At 35.6% G+C, this 19,788-nt stretch overlaps 1 protein-coding gene across 1 annotated transcript in view; it reads left to right on the top strand.

Moving 5' to 3' along the window:
* CDH9 (cadherin 9) overlaps positions 1 to 19,788 on the top strand; it is a 139,044-nt gene that overhangs the window by 40,602 nt on the left and 78,654 nt on the right. Inside the window, exon 2 of the mRNA XM_020903290.2 lies at positions 15,183 to 15,458. Coding sequence (XP_020758949.1) covers positions 15,231 to 15,458 — 228 coding nt within the window. The 5' untranslated portion in view covers positions 15,183 to 15,230. The remainder of the gene's footprint in view (positions 1 to 15,182; positions 15,459 to 19,788) is intronic.

Below are 19,788 nucleotides of genomic sequence, written 5' to 3'. Positions count from 1 at the left end.
ACTTCAGCAATACCTTTGAAGTTAAACAAAGTAACCTGATTTGGTCAATGATAAGTAAGTGGAATTGATGTGCATCAGTACTAAGTGGAGATTTTCAGAGACTGAATACCAAAGTTACTTTTTTCCTACCTTGGCAAAAGTGAAATCAGAGATTGGAACAGATCTCCTTCAGCCTGAAATTCTGATAAAGTTGAGGTAGAACAACCTTCACTAACTTACTGATGATAAACATGCTGTGTGTATGTGAGGTACATATTATTATTTTACTATAAAATTATCATTGTATTAACTATCCCATTCAAACTAGCAGTGAGGAGCTATTCCATTTAATTTATGTGTATCAACTAATGTAACACAAAACACTAAAAATTGATTGTACAACTTTCACACTAAGGCAACTAGGGAACTAATGACTAAATAAACATTCAGGATTGCCTAGCTAGGACTTGAAACCATAAATTTGTGCTTCAGAAGTCATGTCCTCAAATAATGACCTGTTATAACCTGAGTTTTAACATTTGAACAGCTTTCAAGGTTGACTATATAGAAAAATAGAATCACAGCAGATATTAGGACATTTGCAAATATATTCATCAGTAAGAAAAATTGTAGCACCTTCTAGTACTTAAAAGCTAGATCACTTGAATTTTTTTTCATATTTAGAGACCATTTGAATAACCCAGGTAAAATATAATTTGCATTTACTAATAAAAGCATTGCAAAATATTAATTGTATAGTTAAGACTGTGGTTTCAATTCAATGGGCAAATAGTACCCATATTTTTGATCACTTAGCTTTATGTCATTACCTCCTCCTTCGTATGCTTTCCTCTCCGGACTACAAGAACCTTCCTCTGCCTACTTTCAATTTCTCTGCCTTCTTCTTCTACAATCTCCCCACTTCTTTCTCTCAGATAGACACAGCTGAAACAAACCAGGCATGCTATTGCCAACTCATTGGAAAAGACCCTGATGCTGGGAAAGATTGAGGGCAGGAGGAGAAGGGGGTGACAGAGGGTGAGATTGTTGGATGGCATCATTGACTAAATAGGCATGAGTTTGAGCAAACTCTGGGAGATAGTGAAAGACGGGGAAGCCTAGGTGCTATAGCACATGGGGTCACAAAAAGTCAAACGTGACTGAATGATTGAGCAACAACAAAATTGCTATAGGACCTTTGATTTGGCTGTTTCTTTAACTGGGCTTCCCAAGTGGCTCTAGTGGTAGAGAACCTGCCTGTCAATGCAGGAAACATAAGGGGTGTGGATTTCATCCTGAATCAGAAAGATCCCCTGGAGTATGAAATGGCAACCCACTCTAGTATTCTTGCCTGAAGAATCCCATGGACAGAGGATCCTGGCGAGCTACAGTCCAAAGGTCGCAAAGACTCGGGCACGACTGAAGCGACTTAGCATGCACGTGTATGCATATGATTGAAAGAACAACTCCTACATATCTAATTGGATGTTTCCCCTTTCTTCAAATATTTACTCAAATAATGCTTTCTTAATAAGGCCAACCTGGAATGTCACTTCCCTTCCCTTGCTCAGCCTCTATATTCATATCCCACTGTATTGCTTTAAGTTCTTTCATTTAGTTCTTTCATAAGATTCCAGATTAGCACATATAGTAAACCGTGGATGTGCTTATGCCTGTAAAATAGTTAATGTGATAGTTTACAGTGACCCTGTCAAACCTCTCACTTAACGTTTTCTAGACAAATGCATAATGTTTTATTGCACATTAATGTAATATAATTATATAATGACCTAATCAATAGGTCAGTTTGAGTGAAAGAAAGAGTTTAATTAACACAGATCAACCATATTTCAAACTCTCTTTATGCACATGATTTTATTTAATCATTATACCTTCATTTAAGGTAGACTTATGATTCCTATTATAGATATGATGAAAATACAGACTAGTTAATAAATTCCCCTATGCTTATAAAAAGTTACACACTCAGGATATTAACCCATATCCCTCTTCACAATTGCTGTTTATTCCACTCTTCTGACTACATCTATAATGTCAATGTAAATACATTTTTTTTTTCAAATTTTAAGTTCTTGTTACTTCAAAATATGGAGTCCATACATTTAAACTGGGAAACATTACGTTAATATCCATACTAATTTCTTACTGAAGTTTCAGTTCAGTTAAGTTCAGTTCAGTCTCTCAGTCATGTCCAACTCTTTGCGACCCCATGAATCGCAGCACGCCAGTCCTCCCTGTCCATCACAAACTCCCGGAGTTTACTAAAACTTATGTCCACCGAGTCAGTGATGCCATCCAGCCATCTCATCTTCTGTAGTCTGCTTCTCCTCCTGCCCCCAGTCCCTCTCAGCATCAGGGTCTTTCAACTCTTTGCCCGAGGTGGCCAAAGTATTGGAGTTTCAGCTTAAGCATCAGTCCTTCCAATGTATAACCAGGACTGATCTCCTTTAGGATGGACTGGTTGGATCTCTGCATACTGAAGTTTAACATATCCCAAATTTGTGTTTATAGGTATCAATCTACAGAAGTTTTAGAGGTATCTGTGACTTTATCATTAATAGAAATAAATTAACATTCCAAATATCGTGTTTGCTCATTTTTTCTTTGTAAATTTTGGAACCAATCATATCTGCTACTAGGTCTTATTATTTATTGCATTACTTAAGAAGCATATGCATTATTTTATCATGTGTGTGGGTGCATGTGCTCAGTTGTGTCTGACTCTTTGCTACCCCCATGGACTGTAACCTGCCAGGCTCCCCTGTTCATGGAATTTTCCAGGCAAGAATACTGGAGTTGGTTGCCATTAGCTACTCCAATGGATCTTCCTGACACAGGGATTAAACCTGTGTCTTCTGCATTGGCAGGCAGATTCTTTACCACTAGCACCACTGAGGAAGCCCTATTTTATCACAATCGGTTTTAAAAAATAGATTGATAGCTGTGTTTTAATAAAATTGATCTTCATTTTAATACTACATATCTTATTTCTTAATTCATGCATTAAAATGTTGTCATTAGATTGATAGATTCATGAAAGAAGTTAAAATTCCTGTTTAAAATCCATCTATGTGTATTAAGTCACTTAAGTCATGTCCGAATCTTTGAAACTTCATGGACTCTAGCCTACCAGGCTCCTCTGTCCATGGGGACTCTCCAGGCAAGAATACTGGAGTAGGTTGTCATGCCCTCCTCCATTTGATCTTCCCTACCCAGGGATCGAACCTAGGTCTCCGAGATTGCAGGCAGATTCTTTACCATCTGAATCTCCAGGGAAGCCCTTAAAATCCATAATACATATTTTTTAATTAAACTATTAACTTCCCATCTGTATATGTACATGGTAATTAGTATAAGTGCTTGCATATTTGTTTTGTAACTTGTTCTTCCATAACTACTTAATTTTCCCTCCACTCTTCTGTACTTCCAAGCATATCCCACCACCCACTTGATCCTGGAATCTCCTGCTCTACCTTAAGACATAAGCTGGGCAGCAGTTTATTGTGAACTATTGCTTTCTAGAGCTACTTTGGGAGAAAAGCTGTGTAAAATCAAATACAGTTTTAAGCATGGACACTTTTTAACACTGTGTTCTTTCTTAAATGAGAAATACTTAGTGTAGGCTGGTGCATGTGAGATACTTATTAACTTGCATCTGTCATGTTCTGATGTTCATTTCTGACACTGGAAGCTAACATGAAACCACGAGTAGAAAATGTATTTATACCCTTCTCCACTGATTAAAAATTTGAAATATAGAATTTTATTTCATTTTCCTGATAGATTAAATATTATTCAATAAATCACTGTAATCTCAGTTACCTCTTCATATATGTGTCATAAGCACATTTTCTCATGTTATATATGTAGAACACATTCTTAAATTATAAACTCCTTAGAATATAAACCCTACCTGATGAGAAGAACTGACTCATTGGGAAAGACCCTGATGCTGGGAAGGATTGAAGGCAGGAGGAGAAGGGGACAACAGAGAATGAGATAGTTGGATGGCATCACTAACTTGACAGACATGAGTTTGAACAAGCTCTGAGAGTTGGTGATGGACAGGGAAGCCTGGCAGGCTGCAGTCCGTGGGGTCGCAAACATTCCAACATGACTAAGCAAATGAACTGAACTGAAATGAAACTCCTTAAGGAATCTGCAGTTCCATTCACCTAGAAAAATGCCTAGAAAAAGAGTAGGCATTTTGTACATAGTTGGTGAAAGAATTACTAAGTGATTTTTTGACGACTTCATGTATGATCTCATATTACATGTAAATTGTAGTCTTAGACAATTAGCTCATTTTCACCTTTTCCCCAATGTTTCTGTCAGGATATTTTCAGGAAACAGCATACCGAATGATTGTGAAGGACTTAAAAGGGTATTTGTTGTTGCTTTTGCTTAGTTGCTAAGTCGTGTCTGGTTTTGTGGACCCCCATGGACTATTGCCTTCTAGGCTCCTCTGTCCAAGGGATTTCCCAGGTAAGAATACTGAAATGGATAGCCATATCCTTCTCCAGAGGATATTCTCAACCCAGGGATGGAACCTCCATCTCCTGCACGGCGGACAAATTTTTTACTGCTGAGCCTCTAAGGAAGCCCCAAAAAATAGCAGGGGTAGGGTTAAAGGAATTGATTGAGGATGGTGCAGTGTTTGAACTGTGTTGTTGGAGAAGACTCCTGAGTCCCTTGGACTGCAAGGAGATCAAACCAGTCAATCCTAAAGGAGATCAGTCCTGAATATTCATCAGAAGGACTGAGCTGAAGCTGAAATTCCAATACTTTGGCCACCTGATGCAAATAATTGACTCATTAGAAAAGACCCTGATGCTGGGAAAAGGCAGGAAGAGAAGGGGACGACAGAGGATAAGATGGTTGGATGGCATCACTGACTCAAAGGACATGAGTTTGAGTTGGTGATGGATGGGAAGCCTGGCATGCTGTGTGCAGTCCATTGGATCGCAAAGAGTCAGACACAACTGAGCGACTGAATTGAATGTTTCAGGGGTGGGTGTGTGTGTGTGTGTGCGCGCACGCGCGTGTGTGTGTACATGCACAAATACACACACATGAGTGTGTGTGCTATTTTAAGCACTGCTTCACTTTCTGGCTTCCTTGGTGTCTCAGACAGCAAAGAATCTACTTGCAATGTGGGAGACTCAGGCTCAGTTACTGGGTCAAGAAGATCCCCTGGAGAAGGGAGTAACTACCCACTGAGGTATTCTTGTCTGGAGAAACCCATGCGCAGAGGAGTCTGGCAAGGTTACAGTCCACAGGGTCACAAAAAGTATGACAGGACTAAGAAACTAACACTGCTACTCACTTACTGCACTACAAAATGCTACTGGCTTATCTTGTATGTTTCCTGCACTAGGCCTACAGTCAGACATTTCTCCATGAATCCTCAGTTCCTTTAATTTGGAAAGTGGTATTAGAAATTAATATCAGTATACTAGGTGGGTTCATTGGTACTGGATAGTATTGCTGGCAGGCCGTCTCAACTAATAAAGTAAGGGCTACATATACATGTACCTCATATGTGTAACCCATATCTATAAATATTTCAACATATAGACATCTGTCTTTACATTAAAGTACAAGTTTTCACCGATGTCTCCAATTCTAATCTGTTACCACATGGATCATGCTGTCCTCATTTCCTTTATTGTTCAGTCACTAAGTCATGTCTGACTCTGTGACTCCACGGGCTACAGCACACCGGGATCCTCTGTCTTTCACTGTCTCCATGAGTTTGCTCAAATTCACATCCATTGAGTTGGTGATGCTATCCAACTATCTCATCCTCTGCCTCCCCCTCCTCCTTTTGCCATGTATCTTTCCCAGCTTCAGGGTCTTTTCTAATTAGCCGGTTCTTCCCATCACATGGCCAAAGTATTAGAGCTTCAGTATCAGTTCTTCTGATGAATATTCAGGGTTGATATCCTTTTGAATTGACTAGTTTAATCTCCTTGAAGTCCAAGGGACTCATTCCCTTGCTTATCTGTAAATTCTCACAACAGCAGTGAGAAATGTGACTTCCAATATCTGCCATCCAATTACTTAATTGTTCAATTTTGGTATATACATAGAGCTGCATAATTCTTAACCTATATCCTTGGAAGAAACAACTTTATTGGCTAGAAGGCAATGGATATGTTCAGTTTCTTTCCATTTAGTCTTAGTGACTCATTCCCAAAGTTGTTTAGAGCAGCACCTTTCTCCCCTCTGCCCCACCCGTCACTCAAGTGGTTTCATACAATTTTAATGTTAGATTCTCTTGTAGTAGCCTGCATTCCTTCTTGGATTCAACTTCTGCAGTTTTCAATTGCTAAATGATTTTTTCTTTTTTTTTTTTTTTTTTAAATGATTTTTTCAAGTGCATAAATTAATTCTTTGAGTAAAGTTGCACGGGTTTTGACAAATGTATAATGTCACATAGGCCACTGTTGTAGTATCATACAGAATTCACTGTTCAAAAGTTCCCCTTTGTACACCTAGTCATCTTTATTATCTTCCTCCCAAACCACCACAACCACTGGTTTTTCTATTGTGTGTGTAGTTTTGCTTGTTCCAGACTGTCATTCAGTTTTAATGATTCAGTATTTTCAAATCTGAAAGCTGCATTTTAACATTTCACTTATCACAAGGCATTTGTTTTTTCAATTTTGTGCGAGTGACTTGATAGCTCATTTCTTTTTGCCCCTGAATAATATATAGGTATATCCCATTTTGTTTACCCATTCACCTACATTTTGTGCCAGTCTGAGCCTACTGATAAGCATAATGTCATGGCTAGATCATCCCTTACATTTTTATTATGATTGCAAAACACTCTCAGCACCAAAAAATCAAAAAACTTTGAGAAAAGAAAAAAGCCCAAAGGTTTATTCTCACAACTCCTGAAAAGCACACGGGACACCTGAGCACACATACCTATTTCCTGGGGGGGAGGAGGACTTGAGGGAGAAAAAGACACACACTCACATATACAGAGACAGAGAGAGCAAGAGTAAGTCAGCTAGCCAGCGCATAGTTCTGGAGTTCTGCTTTCACTACTAGGGAGAGGGAGGGCCTAGGGCTTCTCATTCTTTATTGGTGAATTGAAAATGTAACAGCAGAAACTTAAAGGGTAAGAAGAGAAAAACAAGTGGCTCTCAGGTTGTGAGAAGTGTTGAGTTTGGCGGCTTCTAACTTCAATATGAGCATAATTATTCTTTCCTATGGAAAGCCTTCTCTTCATCTGATTTCCTGCATTTTCATAGACCCACTGTTGTGCTTTGATTTTTATTCTTCCCTCAGATGAAAGTGTTGTATGTGCTTATGCTGATTAAATGGTGTGCATTTCCCTTAGGCTTAGTATAGTCCAATTTTATGCTGCATGGTATGTCATTTTGCCACACCAACTTGAAAGTCTTTTTGTCCAGTTTCGAGTGTTTAAGAACACAGAAGCAAAAATTGTCCCTCTTTGTGATATCAAATTCCAGTAATACCTTACTAGCCAACATTCTTAAACAGGTTGTGAACATGTCTCTTAACAGTTTTTCCATCTCTGACCCTGACTTAAATGATTCACTTGTAAGGTAGATCCCCCAATTAAAATATGTCCAAAACAACACCCCCTAACATGCCCCTTTTTTCTATATCTTGTTATATTTATAGGGGGGTACCTCAACTGAACAGATACAGTAGCATCTTGGCCAACTACAAAGGGGGCACATAAAAGTTTTGATCTTTTTGGTCCCATTTAGGGCACAGAGTCGGACACGACTGAAGTGACTTAGCAGCAGCAGCAGCAGGGTACTGATATTGGGGAAAAATTTGCTTGCCTATTTCCTTTTGTTTGAAAGTTGATGTGTTTTCCAGAAATCAGAGAGAGTCATCCATTATTATTTATTTTTTAATCTAGAAAACTATTCTTACAGAGTATTTCTCTTAGATTCTGACAATAGATTGTTTACATGTCTTCAGATTTTATAATCCAATATGTACATATTTATATCCTGTTATGTATTTGATATAATGCTATCACTATTATTTTGATAGTTTATTTTCAAAACCTGTTGTAGAACTTCCTTCAGAACCCAGTTTATACTCTGTTTTCTAGAGAAGACCTAAAGCTGAATTTTTAAGGCTTAGTTTAGTGGTGATAACTGTTAAAGTTTGCTTATAGAAAGCTGGAAGTTCCTATTTTTTTCATTAATTTCTGGTTTTGTTTTGAAATAGGTTTATCAGATTTAGTTAGATAAAGATAGAATCCCAAATATCAAGGTGCCAATAACTGAACATGAAATTATTGAGAAAGAATCAGTAAATTATTTTAGAAAAAATTATATATATTAAATAAATATAACAAAATGATAAATTTCATATGTATATGTGTATTTATATAGTAAATATGAGAAGTATCAATTACCATGAAAAATAGATATGTTAAAACATATGTTCCTAAATATTCAATAGATCCTTGATTATAAGACTTACAAGACTTGTAATTTTGGTGTCTATTCACATTCATAGTATTGATTCTTTGTATATGCTTCATTTAACTAGCTAAACTGTTAGACTTATCTCACCAAAAAGTATAATAAACTACAATAGTGTGTTGGAAAGATCACTAGCCAAGCAAAAAACAACATATGTATGCCACTTACCAAATCCACAGAGTAACTGGGTAATCAGAAATATTGATAGTCTTCTTTCTCTCTCCAAACCTTATATATCTCATCTGGAAAAGGATTCAGAATATACGACCATAACCCAGAGGTTTATTTGTTGTTTCTTTTGTTTGTTTGTTTGTTCTCCTTTAAATAAATATGTTAATGTGTACGGAAGTAGATTGTTGACTACAAATCTTAAAATAAGATACTAAAATCAATCATATACACCTTTGCCTGAAAAATATGGTTGGAAATTTGAAAATAGTTTGTCTGAGTTAAGGATAAGAAATAATGATATAATTCAAGTCTGGTTGGTAATTTTATATTATGAACATCCTACTTAATTATAGTAATTTACATTTTTTCTTGGTTCACAAATAGCCAACAGTCATTTTTCTCAAATGCAATTAAAATATAATTAAGAGAACAAGAGAATGATAATAAAATACTTTTCAGTTTTTAAAGTTAACAACATTTAGTGAATTGCTTGATTGCAAAATTAAGATTAAACCAACCTTAAAATATGGTACTTCACAATACATCTGATGTTTTTTATTTATCAACAAAAATGTGATTAAAATGCAGAGCATTTTAGGCTGATAGAGATAATTAACCATAGAAAATTTAGTAACCAGCTTGTTGCTATTGAATAAATAAAGGATATGAAGAATTTTTAATAAACCCTATGGGATAAGAGCTTGCTAAATTTAAAAACAAATACGACAGAACCCTTTATGATATGCACTATTGTTCAAGAGTTGAGGAATGTACAGGTGTTAAATTGGCCACACAAGGGGGTACAATAATTTTTCCTAAAGGTGAATGAATTATGCTTAGAATCATGAGGAAAATAAAGAAGATATTTAATAAAAGGGCTTCACTGTTCAAACAGTCTATAATTTATACCAGTCACTTTGTGAAGTTCATACTTAATCCCATGTTATGCAAACTTTTATGAATATCAGTCTTACATCACTGCAGCATGAGTTTTACTTGTTAGAAAAAACACTAGAACTCTTTTTTTTTAAAGACTTTTTTCCCCTGGAACTCTTTTAAAAAGCACATTTTCTCCCAGTTAATCTCTTTCTCTATCTTTATTAGATACTTATGCAATCAGATATCATCAATCTCATATTTGATCCCTGGCTCAAATGAGGATTATCCAATTTAGGCATGAATCAACTAATCAGTTAATTTTACAAATACTTATTAAGTACCTATGGCATATCAATAATTATTTCATGCAGGACACGAAATATCCCACAACCATCCATTACAACTAGAGGAAACTGTCAATAAACATATAATCTACTAAATGAAATATATAATTAAAATCATTGTAAATTATATGAAAGAAATAAATGGATGGTATGAAAGAAATCAATAGAGACTGAAGTTGGCTAAGCTATTTTTGAAAAGGTTATTTTGGAAGATTTTGAAAGAAAGCAAAATATGACAGAAATTGAAAATAATGAGAAAGTGTTGACTATGGATGAACCAGGTAACTTGTTCATGGTCAGAGTGTGAGTAAGGCAAAACATTGATTTATGCAAGCATTTAAAGCTCATAAAGGAGGCCTCCAGATATAAGTTTCATGTGCAGCAATATTTCTTTACAGCAGTACAATTAATACCAGGAACACTGATATCAGTCCAACAGAATTCGAATCCTAGGTCCTTCCGCTTTCCCACAGATTCCTGATATTAGCAAGTTATTTCAGTTCCAGTTTACCCCTCTTTCTAGTACGGTCATACTTTCCTTGTAATATGGTTATGAGGAGAATATAGAAACTGTGTTTGAAAAAAGACTTAGCACAGTGCCTACTACACAGAAGGCAAGTTGGAATAAATGTAAGTTGCCAGCATCACAGATGTTAGTAGTTTATTTCTGGAGCAGTAGAGCCCAACTGCAAGTGAATGCCTGGCTTTAGTTTTTAGTTTTTCTGTTGCTATTTATGTGAACTTGTGCAGCCAGTTAAACTCTCTGTGACTCAGTTTCCTTACAATATGAAAACTGAGGAGTCATAGAAGACTTTAGTTTAAAAGGTTGCCATAAACTGATAAATTAAACTATATAAAGTCAGTAGAACAGTGAATAACTTTGCTTCCTATTATTATGCTGAAATGTAGGCAGTAGCAGTAAAAAAAAAAAAAAAAAAAAGGCTTCATTTTGACCAAGAACAAGGAGAAAAATGAAATGGTTTTTCTAATAAATCTTCCCCCCTCCTGATATAAATGACACACAAAAGTGGCTCAAGATTTTGCTCAATCATTTGCCTAGTTCACAAACTAATAAGCTAGTATTATAATTTATTCCTCCATTATTTAATACTTTATAATCGATACAAGGACTGATGCTGAAGCTAAAACTCTAATACTTTGGCCTCCTGATACGAAGAACTGACTCATTGGAAAAGACCCTGATGCTGGAAAAGATTGAAAACAGGAGGAGAAGGGGATGAGAGGATGAGATGGTTGGATGGCATCACCGACTTGATGGACATGAGTTTAAGCAGGTTCTGGGAGTTGATGATGGACAGAGAAACCTGGTGTGCTGCAGCCCTCGGGGTCACAAGTTGGCTGCGACTGAGCAACTGAACTGAACTAAATCAATGCAATCAATATTCTCTTTTGAATATTGACTATGAAGATTTTATTCCGGTCTTAGGTCTGGTTCCCCAGAAACAAGCAAGGATTTGGGTGCAAGTGATTCGTTAACAGATTGCTTCCAGGTCAGGAAGTGTGGGAGAGAGTGGGAAAACAAGACAAGAGAAAGAGTCTAAGTGAGTGTTATTTCAGTCAGTCCAGGCTCAGCATGATTCTTTAGGGGAGCTGCGGGATGCAAATAACATATTGGTTTTTAATATTTATGCACCTGTTAAACAGTGGCTCAGGGATTCCATGAAAGACAGTTGTAAACTTGCAGGCACTTTAGTCTCCCTGTGCCTGTGGGCAAAGTGGCTCCAGTAACCAAGGGAAGTCCTTCAAAGAGAGTAGCAGGTGCAGGCCATTAGAAGCAGCGCATACAAAAATGGCAGTGCATGAAGTGTGTGTATGTGGCCATATTAAAGAATCAAAGGAAATCTGAGCAGAGATTCTGTGTCCACTTCAAATCACTTCTCTGTGAGCCATCATCATCACTTTCTGGATTACAGTGATAGACTTTAACTGTCTCCCTGAATCCTTTCCTATCCTCTAACCTGTTTCCCAATCTGTAGCCAAATTGGTCTTTTCTAAGCATGGCATGTAAAGCTTTCCAAGAACTTTCAATTTTGCACTGAAATGAAAGCAAATGTCTTATGATAGATTATAAAGACCTATGGGATTCTGGCCTCTGCCTGTCTTTTCAGCTTAAAGACTTACATTCTACCTAAAATAGGTATCACAGAACAAATGACAGGAAATGAAGAATGCTCTTCAACTTATGGAAATCTCTCAGTGGGAAGAAACAAGGTTACCCAGTGTAGTCTACTAAGGAAGTGTGATTATTTATCAAAGTGAGTTAACAGCTATTCTTGAGACTCTCTGACTACTCATTTTCTACCATACTATCTCTGATGAAGAACTTCCCAGGTGCCTCAGACAGTAAAGCGTCTGCCTACAATGCAGGAGACCCAGGTTCAATCCCTGGGTCAGGAAGATCTCCTGGAGAAGGAAATGACAACCCACTCCAGTATTCTTGCCTGGAAAATCCCATGTGGAGGAGCCTGGTAGGCTACAGTCCATGGGGTCGCAAAGAGTTGGACATGACTAAGTGACTTCACTTTCATTTTGATCCCTAATAAATAAAATGTGGGGCATAGTCTAAACTATTGGCCATTAGATACTTTTCATTAAATGTTTTGCAAGTATTATTTGCTGTTGTACTGTTCTGAAATTTATTTCACAGTTTTAATGGTTGTGGTTAAATTTACCAGTTTCCAGTAGCTTACAAGATTACTACTAGTTATGTAAAGTCAACAGGAATGATCAATGAACAATCTATAATGAGGTTGTTGATGGAAGTAATAAACAATCTATTGTAAGAAAAATCAAAGGGTTTTCTCTGAGCCAAATGGAGCACAGGAGCTCCAGAGACACTGAATCAAGAATTTGAATTGTGTTTTGCTGGACTAAAAAATGGTGATGACTGATAAAGACAAAAACCTTTCTGTGTTAAAAATTATATAAACTACTCATCAAGAACTAGGACTGGAACTGCAAGAAGTAAGGATGCTTGTTAAGCAAGGATAAGTTGGTATCCAAAATGGTTGCAGAGTTAGAAGGGAAGACCTTGAAACCATAATGTTGCTGCTGCTAAAGGATGTTAATTTGAGAACGACTGGTGGTGTTGAATCTGAATCAGGAAATTCAGGTTCTCGGTGATGCAGGAACATGTCTGAAACTATGTCCATTTTGGATGACTAAACCGCAATTACTCTGTTTTGGTTTTCAAATGTACTCTCTTCTTAAATGGTTAAAACAGATTTACAATGTATGTTCAATATACCACAGGTAGGCTTTTTTAATTAGCATAAAGTTCAACTTAAATCATGTGTAAGCCAGAATGACTTTCTCATACCTCAATAAGTGAAAATTTCTCCCATCAATAGTAATTATCACCATCCATGCTTTCAGATTTAAAAACAATAACATGACTTTGATTTCTCTCATTCTGGAAGAGTGTGTAGATTTGTGGTTACATATGTGTATTTTGTTAAGTAAGAACTTTTTAAAAAAAAATAATAGGTATGGAAATTAGAGTACATATAGGTGGGTAAGCCAATAGGTCTGTACCATAGCAAGTATCCGTTCTTTATTATATTGGTATACATTGGGATCAAACCTCATTGATTGATAATGAAAACACTAACATGCTGGGGAATTGTATGCTAACACTGTGCTGATTTACTATAAGCTATGTGTATTATATTGTGTAAAAATAAGTTTAAAGCTGAGAATCTAAAAACTAGCTCCAGCATTTACTATCTGTATGAATTTTGTCAAATTAGTTAATTCTTCAAACCTCAGTGTTCTCATAGGTATATGCTACTATAAAAATTTAATCTTTGTATTACAAATAGCTATGACTTTATGATAAATGTTCAAAATAAAATAAATAACAGTACTTTATGAGATAGGTACTGATTTTTCTCCTTTTATGAAAGAAGTAGTTGAGACCTTGTGATGCAGGTAAGTATCCAAAAGTCTCAGATAATAAGGGATAAGCCAACCTTGAGGGTTATATATGACTTTTATGCCTTGATAACTGCAACTAAATCCACAGGTACATAGTCTAGTACTGGACATTTGGCCTAGGCCAGGTAAATTAGAGTCCATTTCTAGGATTTTTTTTGTTTTTTAAACTCAAAATAGAAAAGTTGCTTTCTCGATTGGAAGATGCTGAATCTTAAATCCACGTATTTGCAGATTTCATCAGGTTGAGAAGGCTTAGGTCGAAGCCAGAGAAAAGTGAGAGAGAAAAAGAAGGAAAAAAAAAAAAGAACTCCGGTACCCAAGGCCCTAATTCTCAGTTTTCATGAGCAGGAAGTGCCCAGTTGCTTCTCTATTCCTTTCATTCTCTCCTTTCCACACTTAATTTGATTTTATAATCTAATGAATTATTTATTTATTTTTGCCTGTACTAGTTTGAGATGGGTTGTTCTTGCTTATCAAATCATTATAATCAGCAACAACATCTCAAATGTTCTAGATTATATATGTTTCAAATTAAAGCAAAGTATTAATAGATAAAATTAATTTTGAAATACCAAAACATTTAAAAATTCTGGATCAAATTATCTCATAGGTAGAACTGACTATCTAATTTTGCAATACTAATTTTGTGTTTTCCTTTTTGTGATTACTATTATTTGAAATAAATATGTGTGTTTTTAACATCAAAAGGTTCCTGAACAGGAGGAGAGCACATTCTCCTTGCTTACTCAACTGATATTTGGGGAAAAAAGTTATTGATTGTAAAGGATCAACCTTACAGTGCTAAGTAATTAAAGACACAATCCAAAGTATATTTGGTATCATTTAATTTGCCTTGAGGCAACATCTCAATATGTTATAGAAGAAAAACAGAAGGGAAAGGAGAGAAAGAGGTGGAAGAGGAGAAACAGCTTATGAAATTTGGTAGACTGTGGACAGAAAATAGTGTTCTTGTTCATATATATTTATATTGGTAAATATTCTACTTTCATTGGTCTTGAGGACTTTAAGAACTTGATATGCTCTTTTGTGTATTATAGAGCTTACTCTTTTTCAAAATAATGAATATTTTTAAATATAAATATATTCACATTTACATGTCATAATACAGTAACAATAATTCAGCTGTTTTCTGTTTATTTTTCCTATGTACTTCTCCTTTACTATTGATATGTTTTTAATGATAATCCATTGATATACATCAAAAATTTGTCAATAATATATTATTTACAACATTTAAATAATATTCAGAAAAGTTTTGCAGTTTACAGGTTATATGAAAAAGAAACACAGTCTAATAAACTATTTTTCTCCTACTACTTTTCAGGGAAAAAGACAGTACATTGAATTTGTTTTCCTGCTGAAGCCACAAATAATGAGGACTTATCATTGCCTATCACTATTCATCTGGACCTATATGTATCATACAACTGATGCTATCCCATTTCAAGAAAAAGGTAACAGTGATTTACCAAGTGAAAGGATACTGGGTCTGACACAAGATGATGGTAAAATGCTACATCGCACCAAGCGTGGCTGGATGTGGAATCAGTTCTTCTTGTTGGAAGAGTATACAGGTACAGACACACAATATGTAGGCAAGGTAAGAGTTTTTGTATGATAAGTCTAGAAGTTGAAAGTGATAGTTATTTTTTACATCAATTTTCCATGTCACTAATTATTTTAAAGTATTTGACTAATGGCAATATGCAGAGGTATCATGTTGTCAATTCATTCAGTAGGATAATGTGGGGAATGTGATTTATTCAGGTAGTTAGATTAAATCAGTATTCATAGTAAGCCTCAGAGAATAAACAATTTGTGGACTTAATTCACTATTGATCAGCTGGATAAGATATAATTTTATGTGCATGTATCTAAAAGATTTTTTAAAAAATTCTTTGAAAATTAAGTCATGAGTAAAAATAATTTGATACATTATATAAGGTGAAGCAAATGCAATTGTAATATACAATAGTTGCTAAAATATATTAGTCTCTGCTGATGAATAATTTGTTGTTATTAAGAATAGTATGCTGTATATGAAAAACAAGTAATTTGAATACTTCTAGATGCCTCTGTCTCCTAATCAGTCAAAATGAACTATGTCTTGTCTATAATCCAGACCAAAGGATTTAAAGCAGAGGGAAGAAGAAAAGAAAAAAAAAAAAAAAAGAACTAGAAAAAAAACACTACCCTTAGACAGACTTAATTCCATTCCAGTTGCAGCAAGTGAAAACTTACTCATTAACAATCAGGATCAAATGGCATCAGGGAATACATAGCTCCCTTCTTGTATCCAGTTTTGATGAAATAGAGTTATTGCCTCTCTCCTCTTTCTGCTGTATCTTGAAATAGGTGACATATTATTTCTGCCATCCAGAATTTTCTAATTATCTATTGTCCTCTTACCAATCACATTCATTCTATTCCACACATACACTAATTCCTTTTTTTCACTGTGAATTATCCCGTTTATGCCCAGTGCTGAGGTAGTTTCAAATTCTGAGCATAAAACAAAATAAATAATTATTAAAACTAACATTTCCCATTAGTCATGTATTTATTTATTTTTTTTTATTTTTGGCACAAGACATTAGAAGTGACTCTAATGGTATAAATATTGTTTGACTCACTGGCAACTTGGGCAAATTAGGATAGAATCAGACAAAAATGAAAACATGAAAAGTACCCAGTATCACAAAAGTTATGCTTATTGCTATTAGATCAGAAATATTGGTGAAATAGACAAAATCTTGGTTAATTCTTTACTCTCCTTGTGTGACAGAATATATTTTTTTCAAATGCAATTTCTCTTATCAGAAACCTATTAATTCCTTTTCTTTTGATATTTCTCTCCTCTGGTTCCATAAGTCATACTCATTTTGCTCCATGCATTTCACTTCTTGATTTTTTTTCTCTCTTATTTTGCCTTAGGTTAGCCACATGGCACCCTCCAAAATCCCTCATTTAATATCACTTTTCACACTATATTTAATAACTAACATCAGGCTATTACAAGTTCAACTGACAAATGTTTGTGTCTAAGGACTTGAAATTGCCTTATGATTCTTTTCCTAAGGCAATGTGTAAAGGACACATTCAGTTCATGGGGCCTTGCACAAAGGGATTTATCCTTGGAGATTCACAGATACAGAAGAATAGATACAGATAAAAAGAGATACTGGTAATCTTAAGGTAATCAAGGCTCCTCTACAAGCACTTATTTTTAGCCATAAACAGAAATATTTCTTTCTAAATATTGATTGCACATTGATTAACTGATCACCATTACTGCACTGACATTTAAAAATATACATTATGCTTTAGATCTTCTTGCTCCTTATTCATTTTTAGTTGGTTCTATAATCTGTCAAAAAATAGTGAAGTGGGTGCTGCTTTTATTAAATTGCTTTCATAAAATATTTTATCACTTGTCTTGGGAAAGTAAACTCCCTTTGATCATGGACAAGTTTCAACAAGATCATGAACCCAAAATAGAAAACACATTAAAATAGCAGAATTTTTCACATGAGAATATTCAAACCAAAACTATGTGTCAAATATTTTATATAACCAATGGAACCAATACTCATATGAAAGAAAAACTTCAACAAAATAAAACACTTTTTTGAAAAAAAATACTTTATTTCTTTTGTAAGAAGACCTTGTCTTAGATATGCTGTCACCACCTATTTAGTTCATTATAAAAATGTGATTTCAACTACTCCTTAGCATTTATTAAGCTTTTCTGTTCTGTAAGTCACTCAGTTGGGTCCAACTCTTTGAGACCCCATGGACAGTAGGGAACCAGGCTCCTCTGTCCATGGGATTTTCCAGGCAAGAATATTGGAGTGGATTGCCATTTCCTTCTCCAGGGTATCTTCCCCACCAAGGGATTGAACCTAGGTCTCCTGCATCGCAGGCAGATTCTTTACCACCTGAGCCACCCAGGAAGCCCTATTAAACTCTTAAGGCTCTGTAAATTCTCTCCTAATCTGCTCTCCTGGCATTTGACTTTATTGTTCACTTGCATATACAGCTTGGGAAAATAAAGCTCAGCTCTCAACCTTGAACTTGGTCAAACACTTGAGTTATGATGACAAATTAATCTTTTGAACACAACACATATTGTCTTTTTGACCACCTTGCTCTGGTTCCCTTGGGTAAACTTAAACTTAATCTTCAAGAATCCATTGCAGTGGCAATACTTTGAGTGAAGACCTACTATATTTACCATGCATCAAGACTGGGAAAGAATAGGAGCTTCTAATGGGAAGAAATTTTCAAAGTTTTTTTTATTTTTCTCCTTATTTTTCAGAAGCTAGGTATCACAGAATATGACAAGCTATGTTAATGTATAGCTGATATAAAATTGTAGGAAGTTGGAAGTGCATCTGATCCTTGGTTGTAAAATCTAGGGTTCAATCCTGAATTTAAATTAGTCTTAGAACAAACTGAATTAGTCTTAGAACAAACAAAGTGGCAGCCATGAAATTTCATAAATATACAAGTGTACACACACTAAACATGAAGCTTACAGGGTTCAGTAACAGTGCAAAAGTTGTAAGTCAGCTAACTTTCCCAAACTTCAGATTCTTGTTAGGTTAAATTAAAATGTCATTAGGGAAAGTAGCTCAGTTGTGTCTAGCTCTTTGCGACCCCATGGACACCAGGCTCCTCCATCCATGGGATTTTCTAGGCAAGAGTACTGGAGTGGGTGGCCATTTCCTTCTCCAGGGGATCTTCCTGGCCCAGGGATTGAACCCAGGTCTCCTGCATTGTAGACAGACGCTTTACCGTCTGAGCTACCAGGGAAGTCCTAAAATGTCATTAAATTTTTTTTTCTATTTATTTTTATTAGTTGGAGGCTAATTACTTTACAATATTGTAGTGGTTTTTGTCATACATTGATATGAATCAGCCATGGATTTACATGTATTCCCCATCCCGATCCCCCCTCCCACCTCCCTCTCCACCGGATCCCTCTGGGTCTTCCCAGTGCACTAGGCTGGAGCACTTGTCTCATGCATCCAACCTGGGCTGATGATCTGTTTCACCCTAGATAATATACAGGAAACATAGAAAGGTTGTATAAACGTGAACCCAAAACAACAAAGTAAATGGCAATGGGACCATACCTATCAATAATTACCTTAAATGTAAATGGGTTGAATGACCCAATCATTAAGATTTTTAAACTCCAAATTCCTGTTGTTTCCTAGGATTGTGGAGGGAGGGAGCTGAATCTGTAGCTAGGAAGTGCTAATAAAAAACTTTAAAATTTGATGTGGATAAATCCAAGGGTTGGGATTGCATACAGCAAGAAAAACGCACACACACACCCCTAAATAAAAGCTAGTTTAATGGGGTGATATTAGACCACCACTATGAAATGCTGAAAATTCCATGCTGTGATGTTTTTATATATATCATGGGATGTGAATCCCTGTTGAACTAGTGTACAAATTCATCATGGGTGGAGCACATTCTGGGATGATCATTTTGTTTTCAATGTCAGGGTGTATTGGAGGACACTGGGGTGAATTGTGAGGATATTTTTATAAGGAAATATTGTAGAATATTTTCTTATGTCATTTCAGGTCTTTGTAATACAAGAGAAAAGTAAAAAATATTGAAATTAAAAGCATTTTTGTTTTCACAATAATGCAAGCTGAGGTTTACTGACTCTGTTTTCTGCAATGAGGGAAACCTTTGGTTCTTATTCTTGAAGATTACAAAGTCATAACAAAGCCATGTAATTTCCCAGTAATGTGAATAGATGTGTGATTGAATTACTTGGGCAGTACTAATATTGCTCAAGAGAATGATTAAAGCAAATTTAAGAAGCATAGCAAAGGCTCCTAATATTCTTGTAGAGAAACTTCATACACAATTGATTTTTTATACATTAGATTTAGATCTTGAAAAAT

The sequence above is a fragment of the Odocoileus virginianus genome, chromosome 14 (assembly GCF_023699985.2).
Source record: "Odocoileus virginianus isolate 20LAN1187 ecotype Illinois chromosome 14, Ovbor_1.2, whole genome shotgun sequence".
In the NCBI taxonomy this organism is placed as follows: domain Eukaryota; kingdom Metazoa; phylum Chordata; class Mammalia; order Artiodactyla; family Cervidae; genus Odocoileus; species Odocoileus virginianus.
Note: the sequence above shows the minus strand (reverse complement) of the source record. Positions and strands in the feature narration are given on the sequence as shown.